Source organism: Larus michahellis, chromosome 2 (genome assembly GCF_964199755.1).
Source record: "Larus michahellis chromosome 2, bLarMic1.1, whole genome shotgun sequence".
In the NCBI taxonomy this organism is placed as follows: Eukaryota; Metazoa; Chordata; class Aves; order Charadriiformes; family Laridae; genus Larus; species Larus michahellis.
The window spans coordinates 47,478,773-47,494,706 of NC_133897.1; the positions used below are offsets into that span (position 1 = coordinate 47,478,773).

The following is a 15,934-nucleotide window of genomic DNA, read 5'->3' on the forward strand; positions in this document are numbered from 1 at the left end:
GCCTCTGGTTAGTATGTTTTTTTTAAACAGCTACCTACCTGCTTGCTAAGATCTTCCAGAAGGAGAGAGCATCCCCCACCTTCTTTGCCCCTCTGGAGGAGTTGCTCACTCCAGTCCTGGCCAGTCGACCTGGCTCCTGCAGAGGTGCAGGTCAGCATAGGCATGGTGCTTCTTGCTTCTCTTCCTCTCTGTTATGGGAGGAAACCTGAACGGAGCACTAGAGCTCCCTCAAATTCCCCAGCAAAACTATGGAGAACTTCAGCTCAGTGGTGCAGAAACAGAGAATCACTTACTCCTCCCACAGCGACTTAGGGCTGACTAACTTCTTTTATTGCACTCCTTCTAGGGGGAGTCTGCTGTCTTTCCAAATTATGCCAATTGTTTCCTAATCATTTGTATACCTATATATGTGTGTATATATATACATATTTAGTAAATAACATACTAATAATCCTGAAAATAAATGTATTATTGCAGCAAGGATTCTGTCATCAGTAGACACATAGGAAACAATTTTTCTTCTCTATCTCTGTACTTGCCTTACGTGGTATAAAGGATGAAAGAATAGGTTAGAGATGAAAAACAGCACCCTTAAATACAGTCTGAACCTCATGATTTCTAAACCTTGGGAGCACATGTGTGCCTTCACCCTTCCCTTTCTCTGGGCTTGCTCTTCTTAAGAGTAACCCTTAAGAAACAAACCTCCCTTTCTTCATGTGAGTTTGCTTTACATAAAAACATTGCTCAGTAATATGAAAATTCTCCTTCAAGAATCTTTTAAAAGAACAGTAGAATTAACACTATTTCTGTGTCCATACAGAGGGGCAGGCATCCCTAAATTAATTACACTTTTTGGCCATTTGTACAAATATTTCAAAGTTTTACAGTGGCATCATTTATTGACTACTTTGATTATTACCTTAGTTCACAGAGGATAAAAAATTGAAGATATTTCTATTAGTCCTGCATTTGCTCTGCTACGCTTGACAGCAGAATTTCAATTTAGATATTCAATAACTAAGCTTACTATTTTTGATTACATAGAATGTTTATGAAGTCAGATAAAATGAAAACAATGAAAACAAGCACAGTTTATACTCACTATTTCAGCTATTATTTTGGATTTCATTGATACTAAAACATTTTTAGAGCAAGCATGGGCCAAACAATATTCTCAGTAAATCAAGAGCAGATCTATGGAGGATGGTGGACAATCACTGGAATTTTGCCACATATGTGAAATAGCAGTAAAGTACAAGACTAACAAGTTATACAAACACAGTATCCCGTTTAAGCTATCTGAAGTGGCAGCAAAGATTTTCTACAGAGCCACTTGCCAAAACTTTCATCACCTGGCACCTGAAGATGACCATTTTCCTTTGGTACTGGGCAAGGACTGCTCCCACTGATGTTAGAGGTTTGTCCACATCAGGTTTTTCAGTGTTCCTCCTTAGAATACAGGGACTGAGAGCTAGTTTTCTTATACGGTTATGCAAGAGACTGTGTTTTATCAATGCTGTCAGAAAAAGGAAGAAATGTGGCTTTCCAGGAATTTTTAGGGGAAAGTGTCTAATTACTTAGAGCTGTACCACAAGTCCCTGCTGATGACGCTAGTCCAAGGGCAGTAGTGTCCTGCGCCGGGGTCCAGATGAGGAAGGTGCCGGCCTGTTGCATGCCTGCAGCGCAGAACAGGGATGGACTGAGGGCGAGGGACCAACGTGCAGTGCAGCCCCCAGAGACAATGGGTGGAGGATCCAGGCAGGGCTTCTTCGGGACCTTTCTCAATCAGCTCTTCCTCGCAGGTGAGCGGTTTTCCCAGGAGCCAGACCCAGCCTGCAGAGCTGCTGGCACCAGCTGTGGGTGTGGTATTTCCGTAGAGCAGGATGTTTACAGGAATAGGCAGATCATGGCCTGAGATTGTGGGGAATATTTACAAGATAACTTAAAATTTATTTACGTGAATTATTTTCCTGATTTGACCAACACAGGACTAATTTCTCTTCTACTTCCTGGGAAAACTGTACTTTTAGAAGACTCTAGTATCTGAATTTGTGAAAATATTTACTTTATAGCCAGCTATGGTATACAGGCTTCAAGCTCTCAGTGGTTTTGAGTTAGCCAGGTGCAGGGATGAGGAGGAGCGTGACCCGGGCACTTTACCCAAGCTGGCCAACAGGATTATTTCATACCATGAATGTCACATTCAATATAAATTAGAAAGTTAGCCAAGAAGTTCTGTCTCCCTTGATGTCCGTGATCCTGTGAACTTCTTGCCCCGGTGCCGGACCCCTGAGCCCTTCCCGTTCTCCTGAAGCCGTAGCACTTGCAGTGTCCAACATTTACTGTCCACTGCTGGGAGTGCACAGCTTTCTGCTGATAGAATTGGCTGAGTATAATCCTTGTATATTTTATATTGGTATTGGGAGGGATCAGTATTGCTTCTTTTAGTATTATTAATGTTAATTATCTAGTCTTACTCTATTAAATTTGTTTATATTTCAACCCTCAGCTTTCCTTGTTTCTCCTGATTCACCTTCCTGTGTGGGGAGGGATCATTGGGTGATAGAGTAGTTGTCTAAACAACAGTAAATTGTTGCAGGTTTCTTAAACCATAACAATTATTTTTGCTTTTAAAAGCCTGCTGGCTGGCAACTGAACTGGCACGTGGAGGGCTTCAATATATAGAGAGGGTCATGACTGACTGATCACTCACAGAGACATTTAAAGTGACATTTTCCATGCAGGGCTGTAAGCCCAACACAGCGCACACTGAAATAGTCTTTATCTGGCACAGGTTTACTCCTGCAGCACTTCAAATTCAGTCTAGGGCAAATAAAAAAGCTCACTGTTAAATGGTACTTTTCCACCTCCTTTCATATTGGCTATCAAGAGCAGGAGCAATGTTCAGGAGAGCAATGACTCCTCTGGTTGTTAGTTTAGTTCCATAAATTTTCATCTGAATATCAGCTAAAATAAGTTCACACAAATCAAGCCTCAGACTGCAGTCTTACTCCCACTAAAATCAGCGGAAGCTGGATCATCTGTCAATATTGTGTTAAAAGCTTCTCACCATGGATTACTTTAAAAAACAGAATTAAAACCTGTTGTGGAAAATAGTAGTATTTCAATAGAAGATACCCAGCCTTCCTCGAATCACAAACATGCCCATTCATTAAGGGTTAATAGCTTAGTCAATAGTCAAAAGACACTGTTTTTGTAATAATAATTACCATTTCATTAACAAGTGGCTAGTTAAGTGCTTTCTACTTTCCCCCAAATTTAAAAAAATTTCAAAGCAGGATGCATCTGGACCTCAATAGAACTGGCTCTTCCTGATAAACGTGTGTGGTTAAAAAACAGCTTCTTCAGCTTTCTGACTGTAGCCATTCCTTTCATCTCCCTCAGAGAGGATGCTCAGAGGATTCTGCCTTGAGATGAAGATGCTGCTGGCTTTGTTCTTCATCCTCTTTGAGACACATGCATCGATTCCCCAGAGCACTGGTATTTTATTATCTCTTTTTTAAATGCAATTCTTAATGGGGGAAAAAATCTTTGCTTACCATTTTTGCACTGATAGTCACCAGAAGCTTGAGAGCTTAAAGAAACTTCTGTGCACAGTAGCTGAAGCTGTATTTGGATGTCAACGTGTGAAGTTTGAGGTGTAAGATATGATATGGGATGTAAGGTGAGAGGTGATGCATGAGGTAACAAGGGGTGAAGTGAGGTTTGAGGTGTGATGAAGTTTGAGGTGAGGTGTAAGGCAAGGTTTGAGAGGTGAGGTGAGGTTTGAAGGGCAAGTTGAAGGGTGAGGTGAAGTGTGAGCTGAGATTCTGGGGGTGAGGTGGAATTCAAGATACAAGCTGAAGTGTGGGGTGTGAAGTGAGGGCTAAGGTGCGAGCTGAAGCGTGAGGTGAGGTATGAAAGGAAATATTCAGGGGAGGGAAGGTGTGAGGAGTGAGTGAGCTGAGGTGAAGTTGGCCATTTTCCAGAGTGCAGCCTTGCCTGGAAGTGGGCTGCAGGAGGTTGGTCCCTGCCATGACCCCACCATGCAACTCATGCCCACAGACATGCAGCGGTAGTGTAGCTGCCAGTCACCCCCATACAGGGCTCCTGGGCATGTGTAAACATTGTTTGCTCTGGCCCTTTTTGCTGACTTTTTCATGCTAGCAATCTACCTCCTAGCCCATTCCTCCATGTTTTTCATGAAACAGTGAACTCTCTCGTTCTTGGAAAAATTTACCTACATAATGACCTTGTGTGCAAGAGAGACCACCTAGGACTGGTTTAGGTGTAAGCAGGCAAAGCAGAATGGTAGAGGTTTTATCTTAGTCCTTCATTTGTATGTTGTTGGGTTGCTAAGTGAAACTACAACTTGATGGAATATCTGGTTAATTTTGTCATGGTGCAGTTGACTAGATATTTCCCAATCTGCAAGCATCCATTTTTCTATGTGGTCACTATCACACATAAATGAGGTGCAGAATTTCTTTCAAAGTCTCATTTCTTGACAGTTGCAATGTCCGACTATGTTATAGCTCCAGAAGAGAAAGGAGATGTAGCAAAATAAGTTTTCTGTGTTTCAGTCCCTACAGATATTGTCCTCTTAGTTGATGGCTCTGACACTATGGAACCTTCATCTCTTCCCTATGTGAAAAATTTTATGATCCGTATGATTGACAGCCTACCAATAGAGCCTAACAAGTTTCAGCTGGCGCTTGCTCAGTACAGTGATGATTTTTCCACTGAATTTATGCTGGACGCTTACAGAAGAAAGGGTCCTATGGTGAAGTATATCAGAAATGAATTTACATTTAATGGTGGGAGTTCAGTACAAATTGGAAATGCCCTCTATCAGGCTTATGAAACCTTTTTCCAAAAGTCAGCAGATGAAAAAGAAAAGCAAAAAATCATTGTGATTTTGACATCAGCACATTCAGAAGATGATATTCAAGAAACTGCCACAAGCTTGCAGAATCTTGGAGTAAAGATAATAGCTATAGGGACAAAAGAAGCACCATATAATGAACTTTTTGAGATGGCCACCCCACCATTCCATTACAAAATTCCAGTGATAGAGGAACTGCCTAAATTCTCAGAATATATGCCACAGATCATTGATGATATTATCCAAGAAGACATCACAGACTTAATAAGTATACCTGATTACAATGACACAACTGTGCAAGAAGGTAAGCTGTGATACTTTTGGCATGAAATGTGTGTGCACTGTCATTTGTTTTCTTTTATTACGTATGGCCTTTGTACAGAACCACATGATTTTCCATAATGTGAAAAACAGTGATCTATATACAACTTAGGTGATGCGAACGTGCCAATTTGCTGGATGTTCCTCATAACTACATTGCAAATACTGGGATTTTCTGTTTTTATTTTACATGGCCTTGACTCATTTTTCCAGTTCAGACTTGTATAAGTCTGAACCCCAGGGATACCTCATCCTGGAGGTATTTAAAAGGGGGGTAGACATAGTGCTTAGCGATATGATTTAGTGATGGTTTGTCAGAGTTAGGTTGACGGTTGGACTAGATGATCTGAAAGGTCCCTTCCAACCTAGGTGGTTCTATGATTCTATGATTCTATGACTTAATGTCAGTCTCACAGAGAGTAATGATAATTTTCAGTGTTCTAATGAAAAAAAAAAAATCAGAAAAATTGGACTATATTGCACTGTATTTCCAAATGTTAAGATAACTTTTGTATAGCATTAAAAAAGGAACATCAGTTAGCAAATATTTCACCTCGGCTTGTGGATAGATGTCTGGTTCTGAAGACTAGTTCAATATTGCATGTGTGATCTGTAATGTATATTGCGTGGTCTGTACAGAGAGGCAGCTGGAAGGGAGAGAGAAGGAAAGAGCACAATATCACCTGCGGGCTTTTCCTTGATGGTGTAGGCTCCTTACCATTCAGCTGGACTAAGGCAATAGCTCTGTGGCAGATAAAATGGGAAGACTGCTTGTAGTCTAAGCTTTTCTCTCCCCTCTTTAGACTACACCTGCTTTTTAACTGTGTATTGCATTTCTGAAACAGGTTTTGGCATATGCAGTAGACTGCACCGGAGCTTTAGTGCATGCCATATTTCTTCCCTAATTGTATCCTCAATGAGAGCTGTCAGAGTCAACAGGCATGCAGGCTCTTGAGCAGCACAGTAAATTTCTGGGCTGAAGATCAGACTTTGCTGATGTAAGGAACTTCTTACAGATATTATGACAGTGTATAATTTTCGTATTTCAATTTACAGTACTGGAGTTCCACAGGATGAAGGCATTTGCAGGGAATTAGAAGATATTACTTGGAGATCAGGGCAGCTTTTTATTACTTTTATTGCGTTTAAGATATTTGTCAGATAGGTGGTCCTAAACCATGCATTCCTTGCATGGAATAAACATTATTTTCCTGGAGTTTTTCTACCATCCAGAGGGACATTAGGAAGGGAAGGAGGGGAAGAGTTATGATTTGTTACAGTAGAAAGAGATTGATCATGCCAAGTGATCTCATGTCCAATTTCAGGCAACCCCCATGTGGTTGTGCTGCCTCAGGGTAGTGCGACTTTTACTGCTTTGAGCATTCCTGGCTGGCAGTTGTTTCATCCAGCTGCCTAAATTCTCCTTGGTAAGAGCTGCAAAGTAAAAGAAATATTAATTTTTAGCTGTATGCAAATTTCCTAAATCTGGATAAAACTTTTGTGGGATAAACCTGTTTTTCCACCTTGTCTGAAAGGGCTACAATAGACAAGGATGTGTAGAGTTTCCTTTAAGAAAAATATCACTGAACGTTTTTTTGCTCCGTGTTTTATTCCATTCTTTGAAAAATTAGTTTCCATTTCCATAACAACTGATATTAAAGGGTCTGTGAAGAATTAGTTAGTTGTACGAGAACTCCTGTACTGGGTTTTCCTATATGAAATATTTCAAAATCTGAACCGAATCCAGGCCCTTGATATTTGTAACTGAAAGAAGGCACAGCAATTAAATTGTTTTCAAGAATTCAAATTCTGAAAGAAATTGAATACTTGAAAGCATTTTCTTTACTAGGAGTCATATAAAGAACTCATTTCCTTAATAAGAAATGTAAGATCTCACCATTTCCTCAAAATGACGTTACAGTCTGATCTTGAGGAATCACAGATGTAGCAGCCACTATTAAAGTCAGCAAGAATTTCAGATGTTGGGCAAGTCAGCATTTGTCTAGAACCCTGTTAGGTAAATGTTGTAAGAGTGAAAAGGCTTTTTTACTTTTAAAAAGTGAAAACTATGTAGAACAGCTTCTAGGTATAAAAACTGTTTAAGCTTTTCTATTTCTCTTCCCGGACTATTGCTGAGTAAGTACTATGTCACTTTATTGCCTCAACATTGTGTTTTTTGTGTTTGGAGACTTAGTTAAAAATTGTTAATGCTGTTTTTGTGTGGCCTCTGCAGATACTACAGATATTGTCCTGTTGCTTCCTGGCCAACAGGACACAGAAAATGACGCATTTTTTTACATGAAAGACTTTATTAGCAAACTGATATACGATCTGCCGCTGGAATCTAACCAATACCGTCTTGCACTTGTCCAGTACAATGATGATGTTCATGAAGAGTTTAGACTGGACAAATATAAAACAAAGAAGCATATGTTGATGCTTGTGCAAGAAATGCAAGCACTGCAAGATGGGCCACTAAAAACTGGCAAGGCCCTCCGGTACATTTATGAAAGGTATTTCAAAGAACCGGTTAATGGAGCAGATAGAAATCAGGTTTTAGTTGTCCTGTCTTCTTTGCCTTCTGAAGATGATGTGGAAGAGTCAGTGAAAATGTTACAAGACAATGGAGTAAAAGTGATAGCCCTTGGGATACGTGAAGCTGTGAGACAACAACTGAGCTTGATGGCTACGCAGCCATTCTCTTCTTATATTCCTAAGGAATGGGACCTCCCTATGTTTTCTAAAAAGGTCTCCAATATTATTGCAGAGTTCCAAATGGATAGCATTAAAGAAGTAGAAGGTAAGAAAATCAATAATGTGGGAGATGACATTTAAGGACTTTGACCTTCAGTCTGATGCTAGCCACTCTAGGCCTCATGTACCTTCTCATCTCCAGCAACTTGTGTAACGTTCAAGATACACAGGCTGCTGAAAAACAAAGAATAGGAACGTGTTATCCAGGGTTTTAAATACTTTGTCAAGCCTTAGCATGCTTTAAAATAGGGAAGTAGGAGTATGAATGAGATGGACATACTCTCATGCCCATGAAGTTTTGTGCTTGGAATTATTCTTTAAACTTGGTGCTTTTACATGTGTAGGTGTGTGTGAGACACTTGTACTCTTGGATACTAAAAGGAATGGGGATGAAGTAATCTTTTTTTGCTTTTACTCATTGATATTTGATACAACTAGCATCTGTTAATGAAGTACAACTCCTTATGAGACTATGGACCCTCCACAATTAGTAAATTAATGAATAGTCTTTGACAACCTTTAGCAAGTGTGAATGAAAGGAATTACATTAGACTCTCCATTATCAAATCCTTAATGGTACAGCTGAGAAATTTATACTTTTCATGTAGTGTTGAAAATAGGTTTGTGTATTGGGATTTTTCTTATATGTGTGTGTGTGTAAATATATATATATATATATATACCTCAGGTGAGTGATTAAAAAATAAATAAAACCCCCTGTACTTGAAGATTTTTAGCATGCATGATCCAGCCTGTATCCTTACATATGTATCTTCTGTATCAATACACTAGAAAATATGGGCAAGAGTTGAAGTTACAAGAATATGCTTCATATAAAACCCATAAACACTTCTGCTGTTATATCTCCTAGCTTTTCTGGTCTTTTGGTCTTTTATTTTAACTTAAAATGAGGTGTTATCAGTTTGTCATTTGATAACTTATCATTTTTGGTTAAAAAACATTTTTGCAAACTTGTTTTACTTGAAAATAAAGCAGAAACCCTTGTCTTTTAGGAAAAAAAAAAGGAACAACAGTCTATATTTAGTTAATTATAGAAACAGCGTAGAAGATGGCCACTAACATTGTTTTGTTCGCATCCATTTTCCACTGCAGAATGTGACGGAGACTTGGTTGCTGACATTGCATTTATAGTTGATCAGGGTACTTCAAAGTCAAACTTCGAAGAATTAAAGAAATTCCTGCAAAACCTAACATCCTCATTTGATGTGAAGGAGAAATGCATAAGAATTGGCCTGGTGATGTACACTGATGGACAAGAAGTGGTGTCTTATCTGAACACAGATACAAACAAAGCTGAAATTCTGCAGATAATAAAGGACCTTTCCGCTGGGTCAGGAAAAGCCTACACTGGTGCAGCTATTAATGTCACAAGGCTAAAACTCTTTACTGAAAATGCTGGGAGCAGAAGGAAGCAAGGTGTAGAGCAAATAGCTGTTCTGGTTAACCACAGGCTCTCTCAAGACAATGTGACTGATGTTGCTACTCTCCTGCGGAGAAGTGGCGTGACAGTGTTTGCCATAGGTCTTGAAGATGCTTCTGATCAACAGCTGGTCCAGATAGCCTCTTATCCTCAAGAGCAGTATGTTACCAGTCTCAAGGTGTTTTCTGATCTGCAAAAGCAAAATACAATTTTTCGAAAGAAGCTCTTGAATCAAATACAACACGAGCTCTATGTCCAGTCTGAAAGAAAAGAGGTTCTCAAAACAGGTAAAGCTTTCCAGATAACTTTGATTCTTTCCAGATGAAGGGGTTTTAACTGAAGACTGTCCTGAACTATGATTGAGCTTTTGAGAACCTTCTCACATTCTCAAACTGAACTTTTCAGTTTGAACTTTTGAGAAGAAGAATCTATATTTAAAGTTGAACATGGATTCACATTTTTCTCATTAGCATACTGCTGAAGTTCAGTAGTATTAAAAGCCTGTTCATTTGTACCGTTATTTAATAGGAAGGACTAATACTGGCAGAAAGTAAGTTAAGAGTAAGTTAGAAACCTACTAAGGAGCTGTTAGATCTTGATCTGTTGGAAGATGCTGCATCCGAATGAAATTTCCCTAGGAACGTTCACCTTCCAGTCAGTCTACTTTTAGTTTGATCAAACCTAGAAAATAGCTGAGAATGTGTACATCCATGGGGTTTTTGGTAGATCTTAAGCCATCAGGGTGTTTGTCCTGGAAAAAATGGAGTGGCTGAAGTTTTCAGACTGGTCTAGAAGTAGTAATAACAATAGAGTAGCCTTAGATATTTTATTAAAAATTGCCAGTGGATTTATGCTTAAGAGCACTTAAAGTCAGTTGTTTCCTGCTGTGGACTATCAGAACATTAAGTGACTTCTCCTGGTCCACGGAACCTTATTCCATGTAAAACCAGTCATACTGGTTAAACGTTTAACATGGCTGTGTAATGATGCATGATGAATTCTGATGACTCAGAAGTCAGGGAATTGCTGGACGTATTTTCTTAAAAGCATTTCAGTGGTGTTTGAAAAACTCCAAGCTATCAGTTTTGTTTTCTGGTGAGGAAAGTAGTCACATAGCCGAAGATAAATAGTGTTTTGTTTCTTGCTATCACACCTAAGATGCCTAGCAGGTTAAGTTTGCCAACTTTTTTGTTACCAATGTATTAGTTTATTATATATTACAAAAGGAGTGGAGATAGGTGATCTGTCCATGTGTACAACAGTGATGTAATGGAGACTTTCTCATTCCACATAGGATGCCTGGACACAGAAGCAGCTGATATTTATTTGCTCATTGATGGTTCATCAAGTCTTAACTACTTGGATTTTGTGGATATGAAGAATTTTTTGAAGGAAATGGTTAGGCTGTTTGACATAGGAATGAATAAAGTGCGATTTGGACTCGTGCAGTTCTCACACTTCAATGAACTGGAGTTTAAACTTGATAAATACACTTCAGCAAGTGATCTGATAAAAGCGATTGAAAATATTCGGCAAATAGGTGGAAATACCAGTACAGGGGCAGCTCTAGCTTACATGAAGCCTTTGTTTGAAGAGGCCAGGAGACCAGGAATGCCTTGCCATCTAGTTGTTCTCACAGATGGACAGTCACAGGACAGTGTGAAGGAACCAGCCATGAAACTCAGGGAAGACCAGATTAACATTTATGCCATTGGTGTGAGGGGAGCCAATAGAACTCAGCTTTATGAGATTGCAGGAGTGAAAAACAGAGTGTACTTTGTACATGATTTTGACTTGCTGAAAGACATTAAAAATGAAGTTGTCCGAGAGATCTGTACCATAGAAGGTAAGACCATGCTTTCACTTTGTCCTGACAACACAGAAAATAAACAAATTCCTTTTGATTTGATAGAGAAATTATTTCATTAATAACATAAGATACCTTTTTTTCTAGCTTGAACAATTTCACTGTCAGTCGGTTGAGGTTTTCAGAGGGTGATGGTGATTTTTGTGTAGCTTAAATGTTGGCCAATATAATGAAAAGGTCTTATGTTCAGAAACACCAAGAATCTCTTGCCTGTATATTACAGACTTTATTCTCTGGTTGCCCACAGAAGTTGTGGATACCCCATCTTTGGAAGTGTTCAAGGTCAGGTTGCTTGGACCTTTGAGCAACATGATCTAGTGAAAGATGTCCCTACCCATGGCAGGGGGTTGAACTAGGTGATCTGTAAAAGGTCCTTTCCAACCCAAACCATTCCATGATTCTATGAAATTGAGTTACCAATGTCCAAGGCACCCAAAATCACATATCACTGTAGAACAACTAGGTCTGTGAATGTGTCTAATTTTGAACATATCTTCCTTACAGCTAGCTATTGAGCTTGCTGTTTTCCTTATCTGAAGCAAGCCAGTCTCTTTTATCAGGGGTAGATAGGTACAGCATATCCCTCAAATAGGATTCTAGAATTGAGATTTGAGAAGTCAAAATAAGACAGTTTTACAATTTGAAGTAATGATGTAGAAATAAGTATTCTCTAAACAGTAGCATTCACCAGGGAACAAGCAAAGGTTTTGTTGCACTAATACCTCCATCCCTGCTTAATTTCTTACAACCCTATAAAATGTTAATGAAAGAATGTGCTTAAATGTGACCCACCAGTATGCAGGCTGTCCATTTGTACCTATCTGTCGTTTGGCTCACCTCTTTCTGTAAAACAAATTGCTATTTCCTACCTCACTGAAATGAAGAGAAAATTTTCAGCTTTCTCAGGCTCCAAAACTTGACCAGCCACAGGCTTTAGATTTTTATTTTTGAAATTTCTTGCTGATCTTAAGACACTGCTTCCGTTGCTGCTGTGATTTAATGCTGACTGATGGAATTCCAACTGATGAAGATAATAATGCCCTTGGTCAGATCTGAGGGCGTAAAGTAATTTAGTCACAGTCATAAATTATTGATGAACTAATAAAATCTAGAGTTTGAAAAGGCTTGTGCTGAATTTTTTTTCTTTCTTTTGTGTTTCTAAAGTTATTCTGTCTTTTTAACCTGTTTATGTTTTTTCTCAAAAGAAAGTAAAAACCTGTAAGCTTAAAAACCTTTTTTTTCCTTGACAGCCTGCAAAGAAATGAAAGCTGATGTCATGTTTCTATTGGACAGTTCTGCAAGTATTGGAGATGAGAATTTTAGAAAAATGAAAAACTTCACAAGAGAGCTGGTGAACAGAATAGATGTTGGCGCAGACAGAATGCAGATTGGTCTTGTCCAATTTAGCGACAAACCAAAGGAAGAGTTCAAGCTCAACACCTACTCCACCAAAAGAGATATCCTCAGTGCTATTGATAGGATATCTCCCCTTCAGTCCGCCACACTGACAGGAGAAGCACTGAAGTTCATGCTTAAATACTTTCAAGCCAGTAGTGGTTCACGTCATGCAGTTAAAAAAATACTCATCCTGATCACAGATGGGGAATCGCAAGATGAAGTTGGAGCCCCTGCCAGAGGACTCCGACAAACGGGCATTAGTATCTACTCTGTTGGAGTTTTTAATGCAAACAAAACTCAGCTTGAAGAGATTAGTGGGAAGCGTGAGAGGGTATTCTATGTTGAAAATTTTGATATTCTAAGCCAGATAAATAGCAACCTCATTTTTGAAATGTGCAGTAGTCCTCCTGATGACAGTAAGTATGATAATCTTCAGTGAGTTAGTAATGCATGAGCTATCATGGGGTTTTTGTTCTGAACCGATCAAGTGTCACAGTCACAGAGCTGACTGTCTCTCTCTCCTAGTGTTAGTTTGTCCCATGTGAATTTTCTGCATCCCATTGCTCTGTCTCTGAGGGGGACACTTCACAGGTCTCCTAGGGTACCACTCTGGGTCACAGGGCTCTGACCACTCTGTTCACACCCTGGAGATCTAGCTGAGCATGGGTGCCTCTGATTCTTTCCCTTGGGTATATGAGATTAGATACCTGCATGGAAAAGTATGGGTCTTCACTTAGGGCGAATAAACCTTACAGAGGAAAGGCTTCACTCACTCCTTCCTTTGAAGTCTAACTGTCATCTCATTATGCACACCTTTCAGCTGCTATTTCTGTGGACTTCACACGGGGCAAGAAAGGGAGGTTCTCATGACTCAGTCTGATTTTTTTCTGAGTAGCAGTGTTGGAAGAGCCCACATGGTCACTGAATGCAGTTCTTTGGGGCCAGAGGCAACTAGGGTGCAATCAGTGTCTTTGGAAACAGTGCATTTGTAATCCCGCTTGAAATTCCTTATTCTTCTGTGTTCTCAAATATTGTCTTTTCTGGACAAAACCAATTAAGAATTCACACCATTATCTTATTTAATTATTTTTTCCCCCATATGCACATTAAATGAATGTAGTCATATTAAACCACACTGGCAGGCAAGCTTGCATACAGTATTTATACTCTTTACAGACCTGGATGACTAAGTGAACTGGGTTGGTTTTTTTCTTGGGGTGATACCTTTAGCTGAGGGTGTAAATGGGGAAAGCGGTCAGGCTGCAAAAAGAAGCAGATGGTGTGTCCTGCTGCTCTGGGCTCTCATGGATGTCAGCCATGCTTGTAAACATGAGATAGATAGGATTTTAAAAAGCACTTGAGTAGCAGCTATGCATTGTCTAACTCAGTTGCACTAAGGCATACTGTATTTCTGTGACAGTGCAAAAGACTTTACAGGGTGTGTACTTCCTGATCTCTCTCTGCTATGTAAAGGTAGAACATATAGTAGCTTGCTAAAACTTGGATTCAAAGTCGCTGCCTCAGTCATGGAAATAGCACTCATTTAAAAGAGGTGGGCTTAACTTGAGTTCAGTACTGAAGTCTATCCAGCATCCAGGTTTTGAGCTTTCAAAACTCCCTTTCTTCGCCTAGGGGTGAGGGGAGAGTGGGGAGAAGAGCAAAGCGTTAAGGCATGCAAGGTGATCTATTCAGAGCCCTAAGAGGTCCAAACAGCCTGTGTTCATACATGTGACTATGTCTTTGCGCTACTGCTATACAGAACTTGTAACTAAGGAGAGTTTTTTAAGTACTACTACAATTAGCCAAGATACTAAGCATCATTTTTTCTTCTCAGCAGTTTTGGAAAAGGCATCATAGCTTATGTAGTGAGAAAGATCGGGTGTAAAGAGGGAAGCATGAAATATAATGAGTCACCAGCTATTATGTATGCTGCTTTGTATGTCTGCAGCTGGGAGAATGCTCTCCTTCAGATGGACTAAACTGTTCTCCCTCCAGGGAGTAAGCTGGAGGAAGGGTGTTAGCCCAGCTCTTCAAAGCAATAGTTTACAACACTGAGACTGTAGGAGGCAAACCCACTGCCTCAATTTCAATTCAGATAGGAAATAAACATTTGGATTTTTTTCTGCTAGATGTTAAGTAGGAACTGACAAAATGTGCTGTATGCAAGAGGGAGGAAAGTTTCAGTTAATCCTGTGGAAGGATAGATTTAGGTATTGTAAGCTAATAGAAATATTTCCACAATATCAACTGAAATATGACCATTTGTTTGCTTTATAAGCCCTGTACTGTGATGTCCAGAACAAAAGGATAGCATTTATGATAACTAAGAAAACATTCAGTTTAGTCTAACTCTGCTTTGATTACCGGAATCATGAAGTTCACTCTGAACAGTCTCAGAAGCAACAAGAATCTGTCATATGTGCAACTTATTGATAGTAACAAGACAGTTATCTCTGCAAACACCATTCAGTTAGCAAAGTTATACAGACATTGCATAGATCTCTGAGAAATGGACTTGAGTTATAATAATCAGTAAGATTCTGCATAATTTTAACATGAGGTCTTCACTTTTCTCAATTTGCTTTTACAGAATGCAGAAGAGTGGAACGTTTAGACATTGTATTTGTTATGGACAGCTCTCGAAGCATAGGGTCCTCACAGTACCAGGCCATGAAAGACTTCATAATTGCCCTGGTGAAACAGTCTAATGTTGGCCCAGATGGAGTACAGTTTGGAGCACTGAAATATTCTGATAAACCGGTAGAGCTCTTCTACCTCAATAAGTATACTACAAAACGGGATATTACTGAGGCTATCCAGAGAGATGACCCTCTAGGGCAATCAACTTACACGGCAGAGGCACTGTTCCATTCAGAAATGTTCTTCACTGAAGAACATGGCAGCCGCAAGAGCAAAGGAGTTCCCCAGGTGCTGATGGTAATAACTGATGGGGAATCCCATGATAAAGACAGGCTGGATGGTGCGGCCCAGAGACTAAGGAACAAAGGAGTTACCATCTACGCAGTTGGAGTTAAAGGAGCAAATAGAAACGAACTTTTGACAATGGCTGGATCAGAGGACAAATGTTTCTATGTGGATACCTTCGAAGGACTTGAGAGCTTAACCACAAATATAACAGATAATATGTGTGATATTTCAGTACAAGGTAAGTATATACTCACTATTGGCTGTTGTGTTCAACTTCCTCTTGCCCTACAACTGTGTTTGAAGAAAAGTCTTGCAAAGGCATTTATCAGATCAATACAGA

At 39.6% G+C, this 15,934-nt stretch overlaps 1 protein-coding gene across 1 annotated transcript in view; it reads left to right on the plus strand.

The window, feature by feature from the left end:
* Positions 1 to 3,410: 3,410 nt before the first annotated feature.
* LOC141738951 (collagen alpha-6(VI) chain-like) overlaps positions 3,411 to 15,934 on the plus strand; it is a 44,399-nt gene continuing 31,875 nt past the window's right edge. Inside the window, 7 exon segments of the mRNA XM_074575162.1 lie at positions 3,411 to 3,501; positions 4,584 to 5,189; positions 7,440 to 8,006; positions 9,074 to 9,688; positions 10,696 to 11,247; positions 12,519 to 13,082; positions 15,257 to 15,832. Of these exon segments, the coding sequence (XP_074431263.1) occupies positions 3,411 to 3,501; positions 4,584 to 5,189; positions 7,440 to 8,006; positions 9,074 to 9,688; positions 10,696 to 11,247; positions 12,519 to 13,082; positions 15,257 to 15,832 (3,571 nt within the window).